This window comes from Dendropsophus ebraccatus, chromosome 1, assembly GCF_027789765.1.
Source record: "Dendropsophus ebraccatus isolate aDenEbr1 chromosome 1, aDenEbr1.pat, whole genome shotgun sequence".
Classification (NCBI taxonomy): Eukaryota; Metazoa; Chordata; class Amphibia; order Anura; family Hylidae; genus Dendropsophus; species Dendropsophus ebraccatus.
The window spans coordinates 164,714,453-164,740,576 of record NC_091454.1 but is presented as its reverse complement, the minus strand read 5'-3'; the positions used below and the strand labels follow the sequence as shown (position 1 = coordinate 164,740,576).

The following is a 26,124-nucleotide window of genomic DNA, read 5'->3' as shown; positions in this document are numbered from 1 at the left end:
AAACCCACAGGACAAAGAATACAAATGTTTCCTTTTGCTGAAAAGCATTTGGATTTTTTTTTAATAACTCTTCTATTTTCATTTAAGGATCTTAGATCTATGATAGTTCCGGATCAGACAGGTGCTGGATTGTCAGACGGACTTTACGTACGTTAGGACGTTGTTTCAGCATAATCGCTTTTGTAAAAAAAAATGGTTGTTCTTATCAATAACATTTAGGAATATTTGTATTTAAATTCTTTGCAGCATTGAAGAATGTATGTGAAACGCGTAACATTCCTAAAAGTCCTCTTCTCCTCCACATCTTATTGTAAGATTTCAGAAAACTGGTGAACAAATTCAGTTTGGGGGGATGTTTGTTTAGGTGGGGTTAGGTCAGTGGTTCGAGCAAGTAATTCCAATCTGAAATACGCTTGGTGGTTTATACACAGATAGTTCTGTTTTCAGAAAAAAAATGGTAAGTGGCCTTAGGTCAGCTGCATTGATTTAATGCATTACTTAGGCTGCCAGAACTGAGGTAGAATCTCCTTAGACTGCATCAGGAGTGCCTCAAGCCTCTGTGATTCCTTTTGATCAAATCTCTGTGAAAGATGAGTGTCATGCCCTCTTCAAGCCAGCTGTGAGGGGACTGCCCTGTGACTCTGAGAGCATGCTGGAACAGAGCACACCAGGGCACTGAGGTGAGAGCATGCTGCAGAGGTGAGCGAGGCAGACACAAACTTGGAGGGCCCACAGATCACCAAGTGGGAGGATCTCATTCCACTCCCCTGTGCACAGTCTTAGTATTCATCAGACCTTGAGGTGCTCATATTCAGACAAGGCTAAGAAGGCGTGTGATGTTTTAGTACTTGTACAGACAGGAGTGCACTTAAAGTACATAGCTGGAGTACTCATTGAGGGAATGAGGAACTGCCTGTGACATGATATCTCTCTAGCAATGGACAAAGTAAGGAAACTTTTCATCTATTCCTTTCTATTATTTTTAAATAACAGTATTACAATGTTTCAGTGGATAGTAAATACTATTTATTAGTTTCTATCGCTATTGTAAAACCATTTATTCGACTTAGATGCCTGCATATGGCATCATTCTCTTTGCATTGTGTAGTTGTTTGAATTCTTTTAACCCTACATTCGCTGATAAGTGACAATGTAACTTTGAAGGAGTCCTGTATAAAGTGCTTTAAGCAAGTGCATTAATGTCCTTATTATGATGCAGAAATGCTCTTTAGAGCAGACAGTAAAACCAATTTTCCTATAGTCCTTCTTAGTGTTATTAGTGGCTGGTGATCAGTGTCTGTAAATTATGCATACAATCTTATCCTTTTATTGAAGAGGGCTATTGTCCTCCCTCAGAGCACACTTAGTCCAGCAGTCCCTTTGCATTGAAAGCACTGTGGTGGTGGTGATGATGATGAGGATGGTACAAGTGTGGGCTCTCCGTTCTGTTCAGTCCTAATTTCACAGAATATTCTCCATGCACTCCGTTGTCGTAACACTTAATGGTCTAAATATATGCTCCTCACAAGTGCACTTTATAAATTTTTAAAAAGCAGCTATTTTATGGGAAAGCTTGCCGAGATTCTTTCTTTTCTTTTTTTTTTTTTTCCTCTTTTTTTTTTATTTTTTTTTTATGTTTTAGATTTTCCTGTAGTTGTGGATAGGAAACCAATCTTTCCACTGAACTTGGTACAGAACAATCAATACACTGATAGATGGCTTTAACTATGCAGTATCCATTAAGATAGGTGTGCCCAGCCCATTTTCTTAGTTTGACGTAATGCTGGAGATGGAAAGTGCAATCTAGAGACAAACTGTCCTGTTTCGCCTGCACGGAGGTGTCTTTCTGCTCTTATGTTAATCCGTGATTATCTCCTTTTACATTGCTCTTCTGCGCAGCCCGGAATCATGTAGCTGTTTTGGCTTCTTGAACTGGAAAGCTTATTGTTATTTGTATCTTTTGGGTGAGCTAACATCTATGTTGCAAGGACCTCCAGGCATGTTGTGCTGCTTCGTGTTTCTGCAGTCTACAAGTGAAGTCAGCTTCATTAGTTTCATGATGGCACATCAGTACAGGGCTGGTGTTACCGCTTCCTTCTAGCAAGTCCTGGAGCATGATCTGGGCTGCCTAGGTTTGGATAAGCTTGTAAGGATTTGTCAGCCAGATGTGACACGATTGTCAAGAGGCAAGTAAAGGAGGAGATCTGATATTAATCAGTGCATAGCTGGAAGCCAAACTTTCTCAAAGGCAGTGTAGAAACATGTTCTTCTCTACTGCTCCTCTTTTCTTACCATTGAGCTGCCACTGTCTCAACTTCTGGGTTTATTACAGGCTAGAGTGGATAATGGTGTTTTTTTTTTTCCTGTGCATGTCTGTCTGCAAACCAATGTCTAAAATTACTGTTCAGTTTTTTTTCCCCATAGAACGACATAATTTTTTCATAATTCCTAAACATGCATAATTTATCACTGCTTTTAAGTACCTTTCCGGATGTTGACGTTAACATGCTTCTTCACACAGGGTCTTGGCATGTATGTAATTCTCTGCATAATGCCCATGTATGATCTATGGCATAGTCGCGCATGTCAGTTCATCATCCTAAATCTATTCATTAGTCCTGCTAGTACAGTATGTCTGGTATCTGATCGTAAGTTCTTTATTGTACTGATCAATTAGTTCTGTAACTGTTGTACAGAGGTGATCACTACTTATTTAAGGGGGTTAGATGTCTTGGGAAAGTCTTCCTTACGAGAAACATGACAGCTAAGTCTGTCTGAGCAGGTGCTAAGTTGCATAGAAAAGCTTCAACAGGTAATGTTTTATGGTGTCTCTGCGGGAATTAAAACCTATATTGCGTAACTATTTCCCAGATTCCACTGTGCGTATCTGCAGTTTGCAGATTGATGCAGATTATGAAACCATCATGCAGATAAAGTTTGACGCCTTAGGCATCACTTCAGGATCTTTGCTCTACTTTGTGCGCCGGGTAAATAGGAGCATTAGATCTCTGCAGATATTGACATCCTTACAGGATTTAATGATGCATGGACCTAATTGTCTAGCGTACGAATACAGGGTGACAACAGTGGTCCAACAAGCAGTAGTCATGTGATGGATGAGCCGCTAACTGTACAAGCATCAGCAAGAAGCGCAGCATTGCTAATTGACAGGTTCTGTCAATTGTTCTATGTGTGACCAAGCATCTCTGCTGGTATTTGAGTCCTCTCCTCATGTGACAGAGTTACATCTTTTAAAAATTCTTGAGGTCTGCATTCAGTTGTAGCCAAAGGCCAGTTAACCCTTCAAGTCACTGATCTAGGCAAAGATGGGAAGCTTGTTTTTTTTTTCTTCAGGTGTTTTCTTAGTGTCATCTCGTTGCACTTTAGAGGTGGGGGTGACTTTTATCATGTGTGATAGATTCAGTGCTATGTTTATGCGACAACAGATCTTCCCTGGACACTTTAATAAACTTCAATCAACCAGATACAGTTGCTGTTTTATAGATCTAGTAATACAGTGTAACAGAGCAGAGTTTGTCATTGTGGCATCATTTCTGAATGCAGTTAAAGGCTCCATATCTACAGTGGTGGAAACAATGGATTTTCTGAATCTATTACATAGTTTTCTAGCAATCTCCCAATTGCTAGATTTGTATGTGGTGTTGGATTTCATATTATAATATGTGACACTGCCTGGAGACATAAAGTTGCATCAATAGCAAAAGTGATCATGGCTGATATTTGATGATTGTGCTTGACTTGACATATTACTGCGATAACCTGTCAGCAGAACTAGAGGAGGATGAAAGTTTCTTGAATGAAAGTGGGTTATGTAACAGTGATATAGTACAGTTAACACCTAGGCGGCAAAGTAAATGAAGTTGTGTGTTGCCATGAATATACCTATTGGTGTGAATGAACCACAATACAATAAAAACTTGTACTACATGTGAGCCTGAGGAAAGCAACTGTTAATCCATAATGGATAGCAAACTATTATATCACTGTGAGTCACATGCCCATTCTGCCCCTGTAGTTAGATGTCAGTAACATGATTGTTGGCATTCTCCTTCTCCACAGATCATGTGGTTTATAGCATTATTAGGTTTTGAGAGGAGAAAAAAAAGAAAAAGATTCAAATGACCTTGTAAAGTTATATGGATCAGGTAAGTAAGTGCCCTGCCTAGATCTTAGATGTATGGTGGGCTACCGGGCAGATACCCTGACATTCTTATAAGATACATCACCACCTGGACAGGTGACTGACTGTCCTATTATATTTATACTGGAACTAGCTCATGCCAAGGTGGATTGCCCATGTATGTGTAGTTTAGGTGGTAGAAAGAACACAGCTTAAGTTGAGTTCTGTCTGCCTTTTCCCATATGTTTCGTATGTACATCATGAATGTCTTCATAGGGGTCCCTTAATCGGAGATGTCTTTTTGGCCTCATTTTGGCATTTGTTTGGCTAGTATATGTCAGTATACCACAAATAATGAAGTGTGGAATAGGTTAGTATACTATATTATCTTCATAGAAATTTTTTTTTTTTGAACACAGATAATATATTAACCCATGCATGACTCTGTATGTCATCTATTAAAGGGATTAAGTTAACAAATGTCATGAGCGTTTCTATAACTTTTCATGACACATCAGTTAAATGGTTGCCTATGAGTGACGGAGTCATTGAATGGATGTCTGACAGTGGCATCCATCAACCATAGTCTATAATGGCTACTTTTCTTTATAGATGCTTTATAAAAAGAAATCACAATTTATTCATTAAACATATGCCGTTTTAGGGTCCTATTAGATGACCTAAGGCCATCTGTAAATGAGCACTGATCTTGGTGATCAGTTGTGTCGTGGGGCCACATGAACAAATGCTGGATCGTTCATGCACCCCTTTTGGCATTCAGTTTTCAGCTGCACACCCCCTACTAAAAGAGGGAATGTGGAGCCGACGGCCAATGATTTTTCAGCCTGTCAGAATTTCCGATCAGCTGATGAATGAGCGTTTGCTTATTAGGGTGCTTTTACACAGAGAGATTTATCTGACAGATTTTTGAAGTCAAAGCCAGGAATGGATTGGAAATGAGGAGAAATCTCAGTCTTTCCTTTCTAATCTGTTCCCTGTTTATAGTCTGTTCCTGGCTTTCGCTTCAAAAATCTGACAAATCTCTGTGTAAAGGCACCCTTAGTCTGCAGATCATTTGCCCTAGTACACGGTGCAATATCGCCCTGTTTGGCCCATAATCAGTAACATATCCCATCAACGCTTCTGTTAAAAGTATACATCAGGAGTTTTTTTTTCTAAGCAGATACATTAAACAGAGGTCAAGAACACCGTGTGATATACAAGGTTGCAACCATTTAAGAGTGTGCCTACATGTGTTGCAGAAATGAGTGGAATCGTTCTCTACTTCTGACTGGAGTTTTTAAAAATCCCGGCAAAAAACTCCATTCAGATGTACTGGATGGCTATTTAGTGTACAGAAATACAACAAATCTTCTATGAGTGAACGTAACCTTAGAGTATACTAAGCAGCTGTCTACATGTTATATACATAGGTGACACTTTTCAGTGATTTTTACTTGTTAGATTTCTCGTAAAATCATAAAATACATGAAGGATAGTAAATGTGAGCTAAAAGGTAGCAGATTATTGTACAGTTGTATAGAACTTGTATTGTACTTAGGGAATGTATTAGGGCAATTGGATTAGGATAAGAAAATGGATTGTGCAATGAGGTGCATGTGGTATGAAAGTCTGTGTAGTTACTCAAGATTACTGCATGACCCTTCTGGAGTTAGAGTGGAAATGATTCAGGACCTAATGATGAGCTCACCCTTTCCTGTATGAGTTGTGTCTTATGGTCTGCCTTATAAAGTCTATTGTGTCATTATTTTGTCTGCTCCAGTGTTTGGGGGGTTACCTGACTACAGCCAAATGTTGTTACTTGGGATTTGTAAGACATATTTGCTGTGTTCTCAGATCAACCCGATTGTCTGCCCATTAGTCATCAATGACAGATCTTTTTGTCTTGCAGTTAGTGTATTTGTACTTGACAACACATTACTGTATGAAAGTGCAGCATATTTTACCTTTTACACATTTTTATCAAACTGCTATAAGAGAAGTTATAGTGTACATTATTAACACCCTCTTTACAAACTTTTCCTGTCATTGGGCTATATGGCTATGTTCATACAAGGTCAAAAGAAGAGAAAAGGTGTCCATTTTTTCTATTTAAAAAGACATCCGTTATTGCCGCAATTTAACTGACTGCAATGGCAATGCATTGAATTCAATAAAAAGACAGACGTCCAATGCACACAATGTATTGAATAACGGACGTTTTTACCGCGGACGTCAAAACAATGAACATGATCATTATTTTTGGACATTTTTTGCAAACAGAAGACATTTTTTATTAGTTCACTTACAGTTTTTCTTTTTTCACCGTTCTTTCTCCGTTTTTACTATTAAATTCAATGGACTTTTCAATTAAGCCACATCCAAAGTCCAATTAGTAATCCCAAAGTAGAATAATGTACGAACAGCTGTTAATGCACTACGGGAAGGCTAGACAGCTAAATGACGTCCGTTATTTTAGACTCAACATAATGGACGTAATTTTAAACTGAGCTCAAAAGATTTGTGAACATAGCCTATAAATGACAGGTTGGACCTGACCCAAAGTTTTTTATTAATTGATTTTTTAGTAACATCATTTTATAGACAAAAACGTCCCATAACACAGACACTACTTGACTAATGTTTTTAGACAGCACCACAACCTGTCCCTGTTATATAAGTGATGCATCTGCCCCCTAGTAGTGCCAGTAGTGTAACAGGCGGCAGCAATGTGGAATACCTCCTCTGTATGCCACACAGACCATGATACACCAGCAGCAATTTCGGCAACTTTTAAGAGCTGGTTACTCCGCAGCTTGCATTGCAGCAATTGCAGACATACCACTTGTACACCTTTTTACCTTTTTTGTAATTTTATGAAACCATCGCAAAGCAAAATATCACTTACATGTGAGTTAATGTACTCCTATAGGCCTGATATGTCATGCTATAAAAAAAAAGTCTGTGTGTGCTCTGCTTGATGTTTATATATCAACTAATAACTTTGTGTGGAAAGGTGACAGTGTACGTATTGGCCGGGCCAAACACTGATAAATGCAGACAATTTAGGCAGGAATGGTCTTGATATATACTGAACACTTACAAAGCTAATGCTAGCAAAGCTAGTTCATATGCCAAAAATATATCTTTTTGGCATATATAAGATTAGGAGGTATATGCCCCCATCTCATCTTTTGTAACTCTGCAATGAAAAGCATAATCAAATCAGAAACTATGTCAGAAAGTATTACTGAAATAGTAGTAGATGCTTGGAACAAACTGAATGTACACCTGCCTGGGATAAACATTATATCTATCCTAACATAATAAGAAAGAAAATGCAGAGTAGATGGACCAGGTGGTCCCTTTTTCAACTACTTTTATATTCTGCAAGAAAAAAAAAACGTACCACAGTAAATACATTCTTACATAGTGCATCAATGGCCTCTGTGTGCAACTTTATGTCACATAGTTGCCTACATCAAGGCTTTACATTTTGCATATAAGTTCCACAAATGTAGGATGATAAAACTGTATAAAGGGGGAAGGCAGATTGTTTGTACCCTTGGGTGATGAGCACGGTCTGAGATGTCTGGCAGTGACGTTTTACCCTCTCTCTTCAGGCACGGCTCTTTGTGGGGGAGTTGTAGGATAAAGCTGTTGACTGTGTGTGGCCACCTTAAGGTGGAGACAAGTAAAAATCTATTCAACACTGCTGGAGGATGATGACCTTGTTTTTTATTGGCTCTGAAAACTATTGCCAAAATAAAAAAATATGTATATAAAAAAAAAATGTTTTTCTTTTGCACAGTTTGCATAGGTTAAGGCTTATTGATACAGAACAGAAGTCATTAGTTGTAGCAGAGGGAAGATCTGTAATGAGGGTGGTAGCTGGTTTAGGAAGCATTGCCAAGAAGTGTTTTCAGAAAGTAACTTGACCTTCTGTTTTGTGTGTTAGTGAGTGCATTCCAGGGAATGAGATTCAGCTGTTTGTGGGGACTGAACCAAAGCGCAAAATGAATGAGGTACGTTTTTTTTCCCTTTTTCCCCTATTTTAACACTTAACCTTCAGTAGCTTCATCCTGATAATTTCTAATATTCATTTTGCACATACTGGTTATGCTACTTTTCAGGAATGTATGTGAAAATATGAAGGCACCATTTATATCAATGACTTGTCTGCTGTGCAATTTGGCTGTTTTATAAAATGATCACTTTTGACTAGGAGTCTGTGACTAAAAAGGCTACCAGATGTCATCAAACGTATCCACATGAAAAATAAACGAATGCCAAGCTGCTGTATCTAATGTCTACATCCAAACTCCACATTTGAGTCGCTTTCCAATAGTAACATAAAACAAACATCATGAACTGATCAGGTGGAAGTTTGGAAATTCTGACTATCCCATTATCACGTTAGACTAGGGCTACACAGTAACTCATACGGGTTATAGATGAGCAGATCCCACAGCTGGGACCACCAACTAACGTATAGTCCCTGGGGGAACCTGGCAGCAAGTATTCCATACAGAAATACCAAAAGGGAATTAGTATTTATATAGTTCCCATTTAAGTCAATAGAAAGTCCATATACAGAGATCCATGGCTGGGCCCTCCGGAGTAATAGAAGCTCTTATTGCTGCTCTTCATTCTGGTTGATGGATGAGGGACCTAGCCTCAAATTCTGAATATCCAAGTTATTTATAAATGGGTTTTCTAAGGCTGACCACTGCTTCAAGATTGTATGTCCCTTGGGGGGTAAAATGTGCAACTTCGCTATGGGGGTGGCATTACATGTGCATGTTTTACCCCATAGGAATAAATAGAAATGGTTAGGCTAATCTTGAAACTTGCATGGTATTGTGTAGAACTAGCCTTATCACAATATTAATATTATTAATATTAAGCAGAAAGCCCAAATATTAGACTTACTCTTTTTTACAGAATGTCATTTATTGATCCTGTAAATCTATAAATCAGTTCCATACAAGGTTTCAGCAGATGTCCTAAAGCCCTGTAGAAAGTGCTGCTGATGAAATGCAAATAAGGGTAACTTGAGACTGGTTTTCTTACACTGCCATAATCTGTTTTCCACTCTGTACAGGAATGGTTTCCCCAGAGGATTATTATACATCCCCAGCCTCAACTCATTGTTACCATACAGCTGGGTGTAGCGTCCTCCAGTATAGGACATGTAGGAATTTTGTGTTCCTAGACATAGCCATCAATGCAACCAGTGAGAAAGTCAATCTGTTGTCATTTTGTAGATCCATGTATTCCAGATTCATTCATCCACATAGTTGTGTGAATGCAGCTGCCCTCAGAGTTCATAAATCAGCTATCTAGAAATGATTATGAAGAATTCCATGTTTGGGAAATAGATTATCACCTTTTTCATCTTTTTATGGTATAGAAGCATCCCTGAGAACACATGTTCTCTACCCCCTATAACTTATAGAACTCTAGATTATGTCTGTAAGTTTGTGTCTGACTTTGAAACCCGCTGTATTGGAGATTATTTATGACCTGCATAAGGCATCCAGATGGGTAAGATGTACTACAACAATGAAAAGTGATCATTACTTTGCACTTGGAAGCTATAAAAGTATGGAAATACACTATAATCTGTCACTGATGTCCATTATATCTGTAACTGATCTCCATAGTACTGTGCCTGGGTTTCATTGTAGTACCTGTAGTACTCTGTTACCTACAGAGGGGGCAAGTTAAACGGCTCGAAGAAGAATAAAGAATATGAATTCTGATTTTCAACATAATAATCAGTCTTTCAATGTTCTATTTTCTGAGTTGCAATATTAATATCTAACATTCAGTGTGTTTATTTTGTAGGCAATAAGATGTACATTGGTAAACTGCATCTGTTTGGGATTCAGACCTGCTAAAATAAATCCCCGCCAATGTGAACAGTGCCGACATGGATGGGTGGCCCATGGTAAATGTTATATGACTACTGATCCTTATCCTGATTCTATACATTAAATGTGATTTATAATACATATTTTCTTTTCGTATAGCACTGAGTAAGCTAAGGATCCCGCACTTTTACCCCACCGGTCAAGTTGAAATTGTGCAGTCCAGCGTAGTCTTTGATATTAGCAGCCTTATGCTTTACGGAACTCAAGCCATTCCTATTCGAATGAAAATTCTGCTTGATCGACTTTTCAGTGTCTTAAAGCAAGAAGAGGTCATTCAGATCCTTCATTCACTTGACTGGACACTCCAGGACTATATCCGGGGCTATGTGCTTCAGGTATTTCTGCAGTAGCTATAGGCAAACTTTTATATGTCTATCTCTTGATCTGTATACCTGTCTTTATCTCTATCTGTCTCTACATATCTATGCATCCTCTTGATCTATATCCCTCTTCTTTATCTAAATTTTTGGTGTTTGTATAGAATTCTTGCTAAACAATTTTCTATAAAAAGCAAACATGCAGGGAATACTGTAGAGCTACAAATCAGGCCAATAACCGCCATGGTTGGTTTAGTATGTAAGTGTTTATAAATTTAAGTGTTACTATCATTTAAGAAAAGCTTATGATGTGTCATAGAGACCTATCAAAAGTTTTCATACGTGGGTGTTAGACCCTTTCTGATTGTGAAAACAAGCAGAGGGAATAGCACAGCTAGATGTTTCTCTCCCTGTCTTTTTCCTTGCTGCAGAAGTCAGACTCTCTAAAAGTCTATGGAGCCCTTCTATTACAGCAAGGAGGAATGGGGAGAGGAAGCATTAAACCAAGAACTACATGTTCAAATAGGTGTTTGAGCCCAACCAATAAAAACTTTTGACATTTTTTTAAATGATAGTAATGATTTAAGATTATAAGGAAATCAATAATGCATGACTTTAAAAAGTTATGTTTGGGGAAAACAAGCCATACTTAACCCCCTTTGCTCCCCTCTCTGTTCCCGCTAATGTGATCTACTGGTCCTTGTTGTGTTCCTGTTCTACTGGCCAATCACAGAGCTGAGCAGGGAGTGGGACGTCAGCAGAATAAGAACAGACCCAGGACTGGAAAATCATACACTGTCACAGAACACAGCCAGAACATAGAATATCACAGTGTGTTTGCGTATTTGTTGGGTGTGTGTGGGGGGGGGACTGGCAAGTATGGCTCATTTATTGTGTTATGCCAGGGGAGACTATAGACAAATGCCAACCTTTTAAATGGTGCAGTGAGAAGTCCAGAGAATTCTTACAGCAACTCTGTACCCACAATCTGACTCGCCCCCCAAACTGCTTGTACCTTCGGATAGCTGCTTTAAATCCAAGATCTGTCCTGGGTCCGTTCAGCAGGTGATGCAGTTATTGTCCTAAAAACAACTTTTAAACTTGCAACCCTGTGCCAAACGGTCGTGGCCTACAGTGTGTGTGCATTAGGCTGGCACAACCTCTCTATCCCTCCTTCCCGCCCTCCTCATCAATAGGAATGCTCCAGGCAGATTGTCTCCTATTCCTCACCTGTGTCAGCAAGGCACATGGGCTGGATTGTTAAGGCACCTGTGCAATGTTCAGACAGGAGAAAATGTTCCAGTGGCATTCCTAATGATGAAGAGGGTGGGGAGGAGGGACAGAGGGGTGGTGCAAGGTTAGGGCACAAATATTCTAGGCCACGCCAGTTTGACTCAGGGCTGGAAGTTTAAAAGTTGTTTTTTAGGACAATAACTGCATCACCTGCCGAACGGACCCCAGGACAGATCTTGGATTAAAAGCAGCTATCTGAAGGTACAAGTGGTTTGGGGAGTCAGATTGTGGGTACAGAGTCCCTTTAAATTGTTGTTACTGCAGTACTTTTCACAACCAACATTGTAGTGTTGTTGTTTTATGCCCAGTACACGGCTACATGCATGGCACATTCGCTAGTTGTTCACTTTAGTAATTTGCTTCTCTTTACAAACTCCAGTAAAAACTGTAAATCCTCTGTACGTCATTTAGCTTGCAGTCAATTAGGATCATCTTGTAACTCCTATTTGCACCTGGTAAGAGCACAATGGACCACAGTTAAGTTACGATAATTAAACGGCCCGCAAGATCCTTGCTCTTCCTGCTGCTTGCTACAATTATTTTTTTTTTTTTTTATGCAAAGCTCCATTATGGTCTTATATCATGACATAGATCAATATTTAATGATCTGGATAATCTTGTGTTTTAGTGTTGGGATTAAAAATATGGAATCAATTATCTCAAAGCCTCTACAGCATGAAAAAAATATGATGATACATTCTTCATCAACCTGGAAAGTCTTTCATGGACTGTGAAAAATCTCAGTAGGCTATCAAATACATGTCCTATGATAAAATATTTATTGTAGTTATTGGGAAAAGTTAGACAAGGCCAGAGTTTGATATAACTCCAACACTCAAGTGTAATTACAGCTGTGCTTTGTGGACGCTGGCTATAGATCAATACGCCTTCATTTATTCCACGATCTTTAGTTGCCTGGAAGATTATTAAACTTACACTGGGGGGGGGGGGCTTGACTAAAATGAGCTGCTAATCTGAAACTAAAATTGCGTAGCCTTTTATCCTTATATTTAATTGATCCATTTAAATTTAGATGAGAATCCTCTTTATGTGTTATCTACTTTCTAGGTCTAAAAGAGCAGTATGTACAGTTTGCATTTTAAATAAGTAAGATGCGTGTTTGTTCTGATGTTTAAGAGTCTAGTTGATTTCATGGATTAATAGACATTGCATTGGAGTGCACTTTCAGGCTGATCTATTTGGTAAAACTGAGTAGAAGCAGCGCTTTAAGCCTCATTTATTTATATATTCAGGATGTGTAGTTTTCCATATAGAACAGGTTTCTGTAGTCCATGCTCCAAGGGATGCCAACTGTGTTCTTTCATTCTTTTCTCTAAACCAGACAAATTTGCCTTTTAGGCTGTTTTCACACTGTGTCTTGCAGGGTCCATCTGAGGTATATGTCAAGGGAATTCGTTGATGTATACTTAGAGGCATTCGTCATACATACTGTGTTATAGAAAAAAAATTCCAAATATTTTTTTACAGTATTCTGCTTTTTTGGTATTCTGCTTTTTGGAACACCATTGTCAATCACTGGAATGGTGGCAAAATGACATTGGTGTAGCCTCCATTGAATAATGGGGGTATATAGGATAGCTTGAGAAAGCTTTTTTACACTTTTTTGCAAAGGAGAAAAAAAATATTTTTCTATGTTACGGAAGCACAGACAGACATGAAAGGTACCATGTGTTTCCTTGACCTAACAGCTATCTAACAGTCTCAGCAGTTTGAAACAGTAACTACAGCTGACAGATTCCCTTTAAAGAACACTACAACTTAAAAGGTTGGATTTTGTATTCCGTCAAATAGTATGTAGAAGAAGGAACAGTGTGACTACCACTAAAGTGTCTCTACTTAATAGGTTTGGGGTCAAAATATCCTCAGCTGTCCATAAGAATTTAGCCTGTGTAGTATTGTATGTATGCAGTGGTATTTAAGCACTTTTCAGTTGTGTTAACAGAGATGTTTTCCCCTTTTTTTTTACCCTCAATTGAACCTGACTTTAGGATGCATCTGGAAAGGTCTTGGATCACTGGTCAATAATGACTGTTGAAGAAGAATTGGCTACATTGCAGCAGTTTCTTCGATTTGGAGAGACAAAATCTATTGTAGAGCTTATGGCAATCCATGAGAAAGAGGGGTACTCTGTACTTGTTCCCACAACTCGTGCTAATTCTGACATCAGGACATTTATTGAAGGCAGCAACCCAAGGAGTAGTCCTATTATAGTACCTAACCCACTGGAGAAAGTGTCTCCATCTTCCATACATCCATTTGAGAACATGATCAATAACATGGCCTTCACATTACCATTTCAATTCTTCAGCCCTGTGCCTCCCCCTCTTATAGGCTCACCACCTGAAAGGCCACTTACTGAAAGAAGCCAGGATAGAGGCAATGAAAGCAAACAAGATGCCCATATATCATTCTCTGAAAGCAGCTTCTTGACTTCTAGTTCTGCATCATTTAATTTAGAAAATGAGTCCAGCATAAGTGCTCAGGATGTCGTCACCAAAACAGAAGATGATAGTCCATTAAGCGATTCCAGTTCACACAACACCTTGACAAACTATGAGATGACTTCAGTCTCTCCTGAAAATAAACTGAAGTCTGCTGAACGAAATGGCACTGGACCTAGAAAGGGCCGCGTCTTCTGTACTGCCTGTGAAAAGACCTTTTATGACAAAGGAACATTAAAGATACATTACAACGCCGTGCATCTGAAGATAAAGCACAGATGTACCATTGAGGGCTGCAATATGGTATTTAGTTCGCTACGTAGCCGAAATCGCCACAGTTCCAATCCTAATCCACGACTTCATATGCCAATGAATAGGAATAATAGAGATAAAGATCTTCGGAATGGACTCATTATCTCTGTTTCTGAGGATCACAAAAGGCATGGACTCAAAAGTCCTTGCTTGGATAACAGATCTCCGAATAACTATGTAACTCATAGCACTGACTCAAAGATGCCACCTGGCCTGCCCAACGTTGGACAGTCATGTGTTCTCATTCCTAACTTGAAAACTGTTCAGCCAGTTTTACCTTTCTACCGAAGTCCTGTTACTCCAGCTGAAATTGCCAATACTCCTGGCATGCTCGCTTCCCTTCCAGCCATCTCTTCATCTATTAGTGATAAGGTGGCGGTGGCATCCGCAGATCTCCATTTGGATTCTATGCCAAAAAAGAAATCTCGAAAATCCAGCATGCCCATCAAAATCCAGAAAGAATCTGTGGATAACCAAACAGAAAGCACAGAAAACATAGGTTCTGAAGAGGATCTATCACCAAATAAAGACGATTCCAGTGTATTTGATAACTCTGATAGAAATGTTGAAACATCTGTTGAAAGTCCAGGTGGACTTGAGGGAGATCATGTTCATTCTTCAATCTCTTTTCAGTCCCAAAATGGAGAAGAACAGAATTCTCACTCCATGGATAAAAGTTATGACAATACGTCTTCCGACTCTGAGAATGAATTTCATCCCTTCACTCAAGAGCAGGCATTGAAAGTGGATTCCAGTGAAAATAAATATGAACGCTCAAACCACTTTAATGTTGTGAGGCAGCTGGCTGACCCCTCCCTGTATAATAAGGAACAGCCAAAACATGCTGATTCCGAGGACCGTATTGAATTTCGACATTCCCCTTTCAACGGGGGCATTTTTGGTGCAATATCTAACAAGGGCCCTGGCTTAAATGACTCTACAGACCTAGAACGTGTAGGTCAGCACTTCGATGTTCCCAAGGATGAAAATCGTTTCCACTGTGAGATTTGTAAGAAAGCTTTCAAAAACCCATACAGTGTTAAAATGCATTACAAAAACGTGCACCCAAAGGAAATGCATTTGTGTACAATTGATGGCTGCAATGCTGCTTTCCCTTCTCGGAGGAGCAGAGACAGGTAAAGATCTATTTAGTAAATATTAAACATTAATTTGATGTGTTTACTGCTATTACCCCTTTTAATATTGCAAGTATTTATGGCAAAGATACACTTGTGTTTCTTTGGATATGATTAAGTCAAAGCAAGGCTGTCACTCACAAAATCTGGTCAGTCTTCAGATCAATGAATCTTCGTGACTTGTTCCAACTCACCCAGAGCCTTTTCCAAATGTGTGTGCAATGCAATACAATGTAGCATTTAAACAGCACCTCGGGCACATAGTAATGATTTCACATCACTTAGCAACACATCAACAAATATACAGTCACATGAAATTTTACAGACAACCACAAACAGCCTTTCTGACTGTATTCGTGGTGACGCATGTCGCTGTGACTTTCAGACTACTTTTCCCTTCAGAAATATGAATACTTATATCCACGAGTTAGGTCAAGTAACTATTATATGGTGATAACTATTCACGTTTCTCTATAATTTTTATTTATTTTTTTCTTTTACTGTTAAAAGTATGTTGGCTTGAGAGTATTGCTGGCTGGTTGCTAGAAGGCAGAACAAGTCCTTAGTTATTACTTAGTCTCCTTAATCTTTCTCTACCCTAAACAAAACTGACACTGAAAGCTAAGGGTATGTTCACACAAAAGAACGCCCCAAAAATAAGACTTCTTCATCTCCTGTTTACTTTAATGGGGAAAGGCATGTTCAAAAAACATCACCCAAAAAGAAGTGACATTACTTTTAAGGGCACTACGGTTTTTAAACTCAAATTGACTTCTGTGCCATTCAGGATCAGGAAATCTGGGTATAGTGCTGGCTCTGGATCTTCAAGGTGATATATAAGATTCTCATCCTATAAAGTGAGGGCAATTGAGGTAAACAAGGAATATGTTTCAAACTGCTGACATTACAATAAAAGTATTACTATGAAAGCACAGACAGATGTATGAAAGGTAACGTCTCCTTAATCTAACAGCTATCTAACAGTGTCAGCAGTTTGGAATGTGAATTAAAGCTGACAGATTCACTTAGGGGTAAAAGAATGGTCACTTGAAAAGGTACAACACATTTCAAAGGCCAAGTGTCTTCTGGATCAAGTTCACAAACTGATGAAGGCGACACTTGGCCTTCAAAATGTGTTGTTCCTTCTCAAGTGACCATTCTTTTAAAATTAAACACTTGGAAGATACATTGTTTACTTCCATTGCCCTTACCTAATGGGTTGGAACTCTTTCATTATGTCACCTTAAGGATACAGTGCCAGCACTATGCATAGAGTTCATAGATCCAAAACAGCTTAGAGCACCCACTTTGCCAAGGCTCTCAAAGGGCTATATGCATTGAAACACATCTGGAAGACGCCCTATGATACTTTTTGTATCTGTCCTACAAATAAAGCACCGCTCCTCCTTTCACTTTTCACATTGACATTAATGGGAGCGTGAAAAAAATGTCAGAAAAAGTCACATTGAAAGCTGCTTTTATATAAGATGCTAAAATCAGAGGTTGTTTTTGAAGCAGTTTTCACAGGTGGACAAATTTCTTTTAACTGTGTGAGCACAGCAAACAAGACTCTGACTTCCAAATACCAATACCAGAGCAAAAACTGACAGGAATCAAGAAATAGAGAAGGAACAAGATAAAAACATGGAACAAAACTGAACCAAAACTGAACCAACATTTAGAAAGGCTTAAGGTGAATCTGTCACCCCTGACTGCCTACTGAGCCAGCAGTTCTGCTGAACAGATAAAAGCAGTCAGAACATACTTTTTTTTTTTTTTTAACCTGTTTCTTTATTTGGGCATAGTGGTGCTATGGCCCAGGGAACTCTAGGCCCCCACTTCACACTATTCAGGGCTGGAAAAATGTGTTTTATGAAAATAAAAATACAGACACAAACAACAATAGAAAATTGTGATTGCTTTTATATCAAACCATGTTGTCACCTCAAGAGATGGTCAAGGGGAAACAGATTCACTTTAAAGAGACTCTGAACCCACAATCTGACCCCCACAAACCACTTGTACCTTCGGATAGCTGCTTTTAATCCAAGATCTGTCCTAAAGGACATCTTTTAAACTTGCAACCCTGTGTCAAATTGGTGTGGCATTGAGTGTCTGTGCCCTAAGATTGCGATGCCCCTCCATCCCTCCTACCCACTCTCCTTATCATTAGGGATGCCTTCGAACAGGATTTTTTCTATTAATCACCTGTCTGAACACTGCACATGTGCTTTAACGATCCAGCACATGTGCAGTGTTCACACAGGTGATAAATAACAGAAATTGTTCTAGGGGCATTCCTAATAATGAGGAGGGCGGAGAAAAGGGATGGAGAGGCATCGCAATCCTAGGGCATGGGTACTCTAGGCCACGCCAATTTGACATAGGGCTGCAAGTTTAAAAGTTGTTTTTTAGGACAATAACTACATCGGGGAGCCGCCCACCATGACTACTTCCCCGCTCGTATCTAATCACGAGCTGGGGAATAAAAGTCATTTTCTCCGTTATAAAGCACCTGCTGCGGCCGGTACGTGCCGGGGCCGCTCCAGGTGCTTTATACAATGCTCAAGGGAACCATATCAGCCCAAAGGGGCTGATTGGTTCCCTTTAAGTGATGTCATGTCATTATCAGAGCGAAGCAACTCTGTTTTGCTTTTTACAAAGCATTTGAATCCCGCAGGCTGGCCTTTCCGTGAAGAAAGTGGAAACAGCCTGAGGACCGCCTGGAAAACATGGCTAGATACATGTTTTCCAGGTGGTCGTCAGGCTGTATCCACAATCTTCACAGAGCTGCCAGTCTGTGGGATTCAAATGCTTCATACGAAGCAAAACAGAGTTGTTTGGCTCGTCTCTAGTCATTATCATGTGCACAGGGAGAAATTAAGGACTAAATTGTTTTGCATTGTATACAACTTTCCCAGGTAAAGCCATAAATCATTTTGGGACATTATTCCTAGATGTTTACCCTATTTGCTACAGCCAGGCGAGTGTCAACTAGTTTTTTTGCACACAGTATTTTGCTTTAGATTTGAATATTAGGGATGAGCACAACTTGAGCTTTGCCATCATCTCTGTTGATTATATATTCAGCCCTTGTTCAACCTTTTTGGTGGCATTTGTGGTGACTAATGACAATGTGACTCTCAAATTAATGCTTCCCTCCATTGCTTGGAGGGGACTGTACTTTGATGCTTGTAATAGATGCCGGCACAATCAAAGTGAGTTGGGGCAGTAATTTAGTATATGTTATGGGAGCTGATGAAGAATAACAAGTCAGTGGACTGGAAAGGCGCTTTTGTATGCTGAATTGTATGTGTACTGTTATGTCTTACCAAGTCTTTTAACATAATATTCAGTACTGCTATTAAAAAAGTGTAACTTTAAAAAGGCAAGAATCTAAAATAGTTTACCTGTTTGACGTTAAAAATTATGTATATTCTTACAAAAGAAGGCAAAATCCTCCACAGATGATCTTGACTGGTAAAGGGGAAAAAGCATTCCATAGTCCATATTTATTTCCTAGGAAAATCACAAAATCATTTAGTTCTGTCAAAACATTGCCATATGGTACAATAGGTGACTACCACTCAACGTAGGATGGATGCAAGATCTCTAACCGGGCATTCTCCCTCCTTGTTAATGCTATTTGTATAAGTGGTGCCTACTCATTTAGATGAGGGCCATGGGGCCACCTCAGATAACAAGGTCTAGATACAACTGTGCCTTTGTATCCCCTTATTTTGTACCTTATGAGATTGCACAATAGCAATGCAGTAGCCAAATGTTCCTGTGTATGGGGAAGATGGGAGAGGTAACTGTTGGCCAACAATTATTGAGGGTGTATGGCCACCTTAAGAATGCAACAGTGTGATACACAGTGCAAAATTTGGTGAACTGTTAGATTGTCTAGTCTTAGTTTAAATAGTTCTGATACATTTTTAGCAATCTGTTGATGATATCCTTGTTTCCTGTTACTTTCCTTCTGCCAGGAATGGAAAAACTACCCAATATACTTTATTGGGCAATGATACATTTTACTTTAATAAAACATGCTGTTAGTTGCCTCCTTTCCATATTTTGGAATACACCTCACTTCTCCTTCTGTTTTTTTAGGCACAGTTCTAATCTGAATCTTCATCATAAGCTTCTTACCAGAGATGCTTTGGAGCTTCATAACAACCCTTACAATATCCCTTATCTTTTGAAAGACATGGTCAAGGATCACTACCAGGAATCCCCACTAAAAAATTCAGGACAGACATCTGTGATCTTCAAAGGAATGAACCGGACAGGGAGTCTGGTTTATCCCATGAGTAAGATCAGAGAGCCTTGTTTGGACAGCTTTGGTGCAGATCCTATGAATGACAGTGTTGTGTTGGATTTAAGCACAACCTCAAGCGTCAAGTCAGCAAGCAGTTCACATTCCTCCTGGGACTCGGATGGCGGTAGTGAAGAAGGTAACCTACCAGTGGAAGATAGTGATGAAAACTTTGAAGGCTTGAGCTTCATACCACAGGAAGAGCTTTACCACAATTTGAATTTGGTCGGTAAAGCTGACCAAAGTTTCTCAAATATACCATCTGGTATGCCAATAACCTGCCACATCTGCCAAAAAACGTACAGTAACAAGGGGACATTCAGGGCCCATTATAAAACTGTACATCTGAGGCAGCTTCATAAATGTAAGGTGACTGGTTGCAACATTATGTTCTCTTCTGTGCGCAGTCGAAACAGACATAGCCAAAATCCTAACTTGCACAGAAGCTTATCTGAGTCACCAAGTACTGTTTAGTACAAACGATTCAGGATTAAAGAAAAAAAATGCATTTCTGTTGTGGGATAAGAGTCCCTTTAATTTGAATATACTTTTGAAAGCACTTGGTATTTGTCTTGTAATATATCTTTATAGCAGTTGGAGCTCTTATATTGTAATAGAGGAAAACTCATGCAGAAATATAGATACCTGCAGATGCCACTGCAACAAAGAGTTCTTACTGTTTACACATTAAAGCAACTCTGTACCCACAATCTGCCCCCCCCCCCCCCCAAACCACTTGTACCTTCAGATAGCTGCTTTTAATCCAAGATCTGTCCTGGGGTCCATTCGGCAAGGGATGCAGTTATTGTCCTAAAAACAACTTTTAATCCGGCAGCGCTGTGTCTAATGGCCGGGGCTTACATTTGTATATGCATTAGGCTGGCACACCTCTTCGTCCTTCCTCCGCACCCTCCTCATTATTAGGAATGCTCCAGGCAGATTGCTTCCTATTGCCCACCTGTGTGTATAATGAACATGGGCTGGATCGTTAAGACACCTGTGCAAAGCTCAAACAGCAGTAAATGTTCCTGGATCATTCCTAATGATGAGGAGGGTGGGGAGGAAGGACGGAGAGGGTGTGCCAGCCTAATGCATATACAAATGTAAGCACCGGCCGTTAGACACAGCGCTGCAGGATTAAGAGTTGTTTTTATGACAATAACTGCATTCCCTGCCAAACGAACCCCAGGACAGATATTGGATTAAAAGCAGCTATCCGAAGGTACAAGTGGTTTGGGGGGGTCAGATTGTGGGTACAGAGTCGCTTTAAATTCAATAAGCAGCATGCAATAATCGCCCCATAGTGGTGCTTCCATCTTTTAAAGGGGGACTCCAGAGGAAAAAAATGTTTTCAAATCAGCTGGTGTCAGAAAGTTATACAAATTAGCATATTACTTCCATTATAGAAATCTCAAGCCTTTAAAGGGGTTGGCCACTTTATAGTAAAATTGTTCAGTGTACAGTATTAGTAACTGTACTCAATGTATATATCGAGAGCAGCTCCCTGTGTACCTCATAGAGCTAATATCAGACTCCCCTCCTCCAGGCTGTGCTGTCCTGCTCTGTGGTGAATCTGTCCATAAGATGGCCGACATAAAGTGGCATGTGACCATGCCCTGCCCTGCCCCCAGTGTCCACCATAGGCATATACAGGCTCAGTGGTGGACACTGGGGGCGGGGCATGGTCACATGCTCCTCCATGTCGGCCATCATATGGACAGAATCACCACAGAGCAGGGCAGCACAACCTGGAGGAGGGGAGTCTGATTTTAGCTCTATGAGGTACACAGGGAGCCGCTGTCAATAAGTGCAATACACTTACTAATAGTGTATACGCAACAATTTTACAATAAAGTGGCCAACCCCTTTAAGTTCCTACAGGTGTTCTGGACAGTTCCTGTCAAGGACAGAGGTGGCAATAGAGAGCACCATATCAGACTGGAAAGAAACACTACTTCCTGCAGGACATAGTTCAGCTGATAAGTACTGGAAGGTTTGAGATGTTTTAATAGAAACAACTTTGACACCAGTTGATTTAAAAACTTTTTTTTACCCTCTGGAGTACCCCTTTAAAGCTTCATCTATGCAGCATATTTGGAGTTCTCGAAAAACTTTACCCAGCAGATATGTTGAGAATTTAATCAGCACAAATATTTGGCTCTAAAAAACAATGTGATAAAAAGTAAAATCACACCAGACTAAAGTTTATTTCTTGTGTTTAATCATCTTTTCTATACATTCTATACAGAATGCATGTGTGTGACTGAATCAACAGCTTTTGTGGTGTGCAAATTCTAACTAATTGTAAAGAGCTGTCATATGGTATAGAGATGGCTTCCTACTTATAAAACAGTAAGGAACGTGTCACTCACTGCTCTCTTTTTAATGCATCTTTTTCATCCTAGGAAAAAGCATGATCTTGAAAGAACGCAACAATGATGCATTTCAAAGTAGAGGATGTGCAAACAACTCCCTTTACTGAACACAAAAACACACAAAATGGTCAAACCACTACTGTTACGATGCCAGCTGAACAAAATAAAAGCGTTCACCTTTTTTTGTAGACAATAATGAGCTGTGTAAGTAGTAACGTCACTCTCTGACTTGTACAGTTTTGATACCGTGTTACTTCAGCCTTGTCACTGTATAATGTTTTTTTTTTGTTATTTTGTATGCTATGCACTTGTTCCAGGCATTTTGTATTAAAATGCTGTCTGTTCACTTTTGTTATAAATGATATTATGTCTTATTATTATTGTTATATAAATGTTTTGTTTTTTTTTCCTTTAAATTGGAAAAGGCAGATGTTTTCCAGAAGCATGATTTATCAATTACGTTCTGTAAATAGTCAAAAGATTTCCTTTCATTCATTCTAAATATTCCAGTAGGACTGGAGATGTGAAATTGTTGTCATGTACTGTAAATATATATGAGATATGTAAACCTAATAGATTTCATTTGTTGCTGTCTGTAGCAGTATTTCAGTTTTGTTGATATTTAACTTATTGGGAATGAGCCCAGTTGGTATGCAAACTCTTTCTAAGTAGCTGCAGTGGAAATCCTGGTAAAATGCATCTAAACTGGAAAAAAAAGAGTATTGTACCCTGCCCAGGAACTGGTCAATGTATGGGCAATACCTCCAAGATTATGGTTTATTAAATGCTATAGCTGATGGTCATTCTTTTACTCACTGGGTGGTCATTGCTTATCAGAAGCTTTGTGAACTTCGGTTTGCTTTTGCATTTTTGCATGCAATAGAAACTACTTTCAGACTGGCTTCATACACAGTAAAATAAAGACTAAATACAATCGTTTTGAATGAAAATAAAACAACGTGTGAACAGATGAAAAAATGGCTGTAGGTTATTCTGTACAGTGTGTACACTGATGGCCTTTTTCCCGTAATATAAACAAAATTGCAGCCGTATTTTACCTTTATTTTATGGTGTGTGAACATAGCCTCAGAGTAATCCACTCCTATTTATGAAAGGTATCCACTACTGTCATTTAGCCTATTCACATGGATGCAACTAAGCTAATACCAGATACAGGTTATGGACAAGAGCGGCACTGTTCCTGAAAAATCATATGACACTTTTTGTAACCTTGGAAAACCCTTTAAGTGCTGCAAGAATTTGCGACAGATTAGTTGCTGTAGATACTCTGCCTTGTGTTTGTTGCAATATCAAGGTCCTTCAGTTTAAGGCCATGTTCACACAGTGTTAGTTTTGTGGCCGCCTTTTGGACTGCTGTCATTTTGACGGTAAAAGACGTCTTTTGATAATTACGGCCGCAAATAATAATCATAATCATAACTTGTGGCCGTAGTTATCAAAAGACAGCCATCTGTTGCAGTCAGAATGACAGCCATCCAAAATCGCATAGTGAACATAGCCTAAGGGAATAGTCCCATCACATTTGTGCCCTACATGGCTTAGATACATCAGAAAATTGTGAAGATGCCAAGGTATCCATGCACTGAGACGCATAAGCCCCATTAGTTTCAATGACCTGAAAGTATTCAGCTAGTAACTGTGTCATTTCCCCAACTTTTGTCTCAGACCCCAAAGTGCTGTGAGTCACTGTTTTCGGTTCAAAATAAAACTGGTTTGATAGGAAAATTATAATGGGGTAAAAAGTAATGGGGCCAATGTCTCTTCATGTACAGGTACTTCAGCACCCCAACTTCATTTTGTATTGTTGGCAAAAATGTAGCTAGTAAATCTCTCCAAGAAGCAATAAAACCTGAAGTAAGACCAGAAGTATATTGGACTGGCCCTGAGCTGCATACACTATAGACAGTGGGGCTTAGTTTTAAAAATAAATAAAAAAATTGTGACCTCTAGCATTAGATTATGCATTTTGTTTCTTTTTTCTCTAGCAATGGGTAGAAAATGAAAGCTTTAATCACTGCTGGAAATCCCTTTGCTTCCCAGTTTTCAAAGATGAGCCCCAACATGTCTGCAGTTCTGAGATCTATAGATGCATACTATTTCAGATTACCATCTTTTTTTCATCACTTCTCATGTACAGAGGAACCTTGCTGTTCCAGATATACCATGTGATGATATTTTATGTGCCCAAACCAATGAACGCAATGAGTATCATTCTCCTATAGCTTCATAAATACATATTTGATACCTGAAAGTCTCTAAATATCTCTCTTTAGCCTTTTTAACATTCCATTAGGAATCCTCTTCTATTAGAGATTTTGGACAAATTACCATGTGTGAGGTACGTTTTTTTATGGTCCATCAAATGGTACATATACACATAGAAACACTAGTAGGTGGCTAGCTAAATGGACACAGTATAAGGGTGCCTTAACACGCATTTCTCGCTGCGAGTTTGCAGTGCGATCCATTGCAATCCAAGGTCCTGTTAGTTTCTATGTGAATACATATTGCAGCAGATCTTTCAGACTGTTGCGAGTATATAAATCACCCGCCCCCTTAATCCACACTCTGCCGGCACATACATTACCCGTCCTCAATCCAGCTTGCTGCATGGGGTCCCCCCTTTTGGGGTTCAGCCACTGGAGAGCAGGAAGCCAGATTGAGGACACGTAATGTATGTGCCGGCAGCATGTGGGTTAAGGGGATGGGTAATTTACATACTCACAGCAGTCTGAAAGATCTGCTGCAATTATGTATTCACATAGGAACTGACAGGAGCTTGGATTGCAATAGATCTCGCTGCAAAACTCGCAGCAAGAAATCCGCTGCGATCCGTTATATGTGAAGGCACTCTAAGAGACACATGGACCAGGGGATTTTTTATCCCCCCATTCTTCCCAGGGATTCTTTTTGAAAGCATTCAGAGCATACAGAGACACCTGCTGCGGGAGACACAGTTACATCAGCTCTTCAATACAGAAGTAAAGGGATTCTATGCGTCACTGCACAGCCTTCATGAACACACTTAGGGTAAATTGCAGTTGTCCGTTAAGGGTAGCTTCACACGTACCGTATCGGTGCGTTTTTAACGGTGCGTTTTTTACATGCACGTTTTGATTTTCACATGATTTTCATGTGAAAATCAAAACTCGCATGTAAAAATCGCACCAAAAACGCAGCGATAAAAACGCACCGTTAAAAACGCAGCGATACGGTACGTGTGAAGCTACCCTAAAAGACAATTAGAAGGATCTTATTTGTTATCAGAAGTGGTAAATCTGGAACATGTTACTTCGGCAACTAGTAGCCCTCAGCCCTGTGACTGAGATCTTAGATGCATAATGCCTTGCTACCACTGGCTTTGTCTCTGATTATGTTAGTTGTTTGTAACGTTGACAGGAGATAGCCTTGAAATGAACAGTATTCTGTATGTAACGGTTACACAAATGAAAGTGCTCCAGTTTCTTTACCGTTCTACAAAAGGCAATTTCTACTTCTTTCAAAACATATTGTATTTTGCTAGTTATTTAAAACCAAAAGTTTCCCAATAGCTACGTTTGTATATCCAATGTACATTTTTTTGTATTAATAAATCTTGCTCACGTTACACTGATTACTTCTATTTATTTTGAAACATCAATATGATTGGTTGTGGCAATACGTTTTGTCAATGGTTGTGGCAATACGTTTTTGTATTCCACTCACACTATTAGATATCTGTTAGGTGAAGGAGACATGGTAACTTTCATATATTTGTCTGTGTTCCGTAACATAAACAAATGACTTTATTCTGGGGTGCAAAGTGTCCAAGAG

At 39.3% G+C, this 26,124-nt stretch overlaps 1 protein-coding gene across 5 annotated transcripts; it reads left to right on the top strand.

The window, feature by feature from the left end:
• The first annotated feature begins 810 nt into the window (after positions 1-810).
• BNC1 (basonuclin zinc finger protein 1) lies at positions 811-25,003 on the top strand. Of its 5 annotated transcripts, XM_069983646.1 has the most exons (7): positions 811-946; positions 8,100-8,166; positions 9,992-10,094; positions 10,177-10,412; positions 13,697-15,597; positions 19,711-20,054; positions 22,321-25,003. In XM_069983646.1, the coding sequence occupies exons 2-7, from the start codon at positions 8,158-8,160 to the stop codon at positions 22,395-22,397; spliced, it is 2,670 nt and encodes an 889-aa protein (XP_069839747.1). In that variant the 5' UTR covers positions 811-946; positions 8,100-8,157; the 3' UTR covers positions 22,398-25,003. The 5 variants fall into 5 exon arrangements, with proteins under 5 accessions (XP_069839747.1, XP_069839711.1, XP_069839739.1 ...); XM_069983610.1 differs by lacking the exon at positions 22,321-25,003 and having other exon boundaries at positions 19,711-20,607; XM_069983629.1 differs by lacking the exons at positions 811-946; positions 22,321-25,003 and adding an exon at positions 1,909-1,964 and having other exon boundaries at positions 19,711-20,607.
• Positions 25,004-26,124: the final 1,121 nt, after the last annotated feature.

Excerpts from the sequence above, each read along its gene's own strand:
- BNC1 (XM_069983638.1), top strand. Across the intron at positions 10,413-13,696 it reads TCCGGGGCTATGTGCTTCAG|GATGCATCTGGAAAGGTCTT; the intron begins GTATTTCTGCAG and ends ACCTGACTTTAG. Across the intron at positions 15,598-19,710 it reads TCTCGGAGGAGCAGAGACAG|GCACAGTTCTAATCTGAATC; the intron begins GTAAAGATCTAT and ends CTGTTTTTTTAG.